Genomic DNA, 2704 nt, shown 5'->3' with positions numbered 1-2704 from the left:
AGATGAGAGGGATTGTCAAGTGAATGACGAGTTCATGTTGCCCTGTGCAGATAGGCGATGAAACTCTTCTGCTGTAAGATAGATGTATACATCTGCATCTATGACTCGGAATCTGAAGGATTAAGACAAGGGAGCGTCATTTGACTTTTTCCAGTGGAGTGAGTTCTTGACAAGAAGACGGGTGAGGAGTAAGGAGCGAGCCTGTTTGTCTCTGTCTTTCTGTGTGTCGAGCCTTCACGTCATGAACTACTTTCTTGGACAACCTCGGGAACAAACTGGTGCATGCAGGTATAATGAATAATCCATCACGACAAGGCAGAAGAAAAAGAAGAAAACCGTAACTGTAGAGAGCCGCAGAGACAGATCGACCGATAGATAGGTAGAAAGGTAGGCAGCTGCTCTCCTTACTTTTGTTCTACCTCAATGAGCTAAAGAACGAACGGTCATAAGACTGAAGAAGAGAAAAGGAAAGGATAGTAACACTGTATAGGAGAGAAGAAAGGAAGAGAACAGACGACAAACAAGCAAGCGAGAGAGAGAGAGAGAACCACAAGAGAAGAAGGAGGAAGAATAAGAAACACTTGGTAAGTCTCCCCATGTCAGTTACGGTTTCTTTCCGTCATTAGATCGACAATCCCCTGCGTGACTTGAAGGAGATTGAAAGATCGCCGATTGATCGATTGATAAGACACAAGCGAAACACCATACAATGCTCAAGAAGGAGTGCGTGTTTTTTGAGACAGAAATCTCGATATGAAGCATTTAATTCAATATGAAACAAGAGGAGAGAGAGAAAGAGAAGAAAGACTGCCTCTTTCAACTCTTCTCTTTTTCACCATAGTAGTAGTAGTAGTCGTAGTAAGCCAACAGCATCTCTTGTCGATTCGTCCCTCTTTTCCTCTCTCATTAGAAACGCATTCACCAATTCTCTTCATGTCTCGAAACAAAAGTAAACGGTAGAAACATCTATCTACTCGCGAACTTCAAATGTATCGCATCACTTTTCTCTCCTCTCTCTCTCCCTCCGAGTCTTCTTGTCTCATTCTCTCTCTCTCTCTCTCGATAGGTAAAGACAACGACACTGATATCATTCTTCTTCTTTTCTCTCCCTCTCTCAGGAACTAGGCTAACTTTCCAGCTTAGCGTCTGTTCAATTCTCACCCTACCTAGCCGAGAAAAGAGCCTCTTCTTCCTCTTTTACTTCTTTTCTCTCTCTTTCTCAGAATGTCCCGCCTCTCACACTGCGAGATGGTGTTTCATCGTCGCTTTTCTCATTAAATCACTGCATACATCTCCTATCGATCTTCTTCGCCAACTCCCCTTACATCTATAAAAGACAGATATTCACATACATAGATATACATCCACACTATGTACTTGCCATCTTCTTCTTTTTCTTCTTGACCGTTATAGGAAAGATACTCTGATACACTTCTCTTCTTATACGAGCTACACTCAGAGCCTTTTCTTCTTCTTCTCCCCTTCCGCCTTCTTTCTCTTTCTTTTCTCTTGCCTTCTCTCTACCTCCCGCTTTCCTGTTTCTCTTCTGTGTAACACCATGATCACCCTTCACAAGGACATCTTTCCGACTCTTTTCATTCTCATTCTCTTTCTCGATTCTCTCGATTGTCTCCGTGAGTCTTCTTCTTAATCGTTTCTTATACTCTTCGAGGCCTCTCTTCTCTTCTTCACGACATAGAGCGATCGCATGCAAAAAGACCTGCCACACCTGAACGACCGAAGCTAAAGGAAGACGTGCGGTCTCGAGAACTCTCTTCACTTCTCCCCATTGCTGCTCTCTCTCAAAGAGATCTCCACAACCCTTCTTTGCTTCATCTTTTTCTTTCTCTCCCTCCTGACGAGATGGGGGATGATGCGCCTCTGTTCTATCATGGAAACGACTTTCTCTTGGGTTTGCTCCTATTCCCGTGTGTCTTTCTGATCCTTTCTTCTCTTTCGCTCCTTCCATAAATAAAGGACAAGAGCTGCTCTGAAAGCACTTCCGTTGGCGACAGCATGAGGTGAGAAAACATGATTCGCTTGCCCTAGTAGTAGTAGTAGTGCTGCTACATGTATCTCGTTCTTCCCGAGAGAGAGAAGAAGAAGAAGAAGAGAAAGAATGCGGAAGAACGACCACCCCTTTATCAGTACTACGGAGATATCTCGAATTCTTCTTCTCTTCTTCTTTGCCCTTTCTTATAAGGGCATCTGATACATCACAAGGAGACCTAACATGATAAGAATCTTTTCTCGCTCTCTCCTCTTCTTTTCGCTTCTTCTCTTCTTCTTCGTGTCTCATACACTCGGAGAGATACAGTTTCTCATTCTCTTTCTTTTGAAGTGCGCGAGGCAGCAATGCATAGTTCGAAGAAGAAAAGAAAGAAGAAGAAGAGAAAGAAAGAAACAAATCCTCTTCGATCAGATCGCTTGCTGTTGATATCAAATGAATATCTTCTAGAGGAAGATACACCTTATCTCCTAGACGTGACAAAATGCATGCGACGTTCTTGTGGATAGACATCGAAGAAATAAAAAGAGAAAAGGAAGATGTAAATCGAGCCTTGAAATCTGAGGGAGGCGCATTACTCATCAAAGTAAACACCCCTATCTAAACCCATACAATACACACACACACACAGGAAAAATGCCATACATGAAGAAACAAATGAAACACCTCATCTATCCTCAATCTATCTATCTACCT

General features: G+C 42.7%; 1 protein-coding gene across 1 annotated transcript in view; it reads right to left on the bottom strand.

Annotated features, from left to right (window-relative positions):
* Positions 1-262: 262 nt before the first annotated feature.
* Positions 263-2704, bottom strand: part of CSUI_007743 (uncharacterized protein) — a 3077-nt gene continuing 635 nt past the window's right edge. Inside the window, exon 2 of the mRNA XM_068067887.1 lies at positions 263-2608. Within this exon, the coding sequence (XP_067920134.1) occupies positions 1370-2590 (1221 nt within the window). The 5' untranslated portion in view covers positions 2591-2608 and the 3' untranslated portion in view covers positions 263-1369. The remainder of the gene's footprint in view (positions 2609-2704) is intronic.

Source organism: Cystoisospora suis (assembly GCF_002600585.1).
Source record: "Cystoisospora suis strain Wien I chromosome Unknown contig_4158, whole genome shotgun sequence".
Lineage (NCBI taxonomy): Eukaryota > Apicomplexa > Conoidasida > Eucoccidiorida > Sarcocystidae > Cystoisospora > Cystoisospora suis.
Note: the sequence above shows the minus strand (reverse complement) of the source record. Positions and strands in the feature narration are given on the sequence as shown.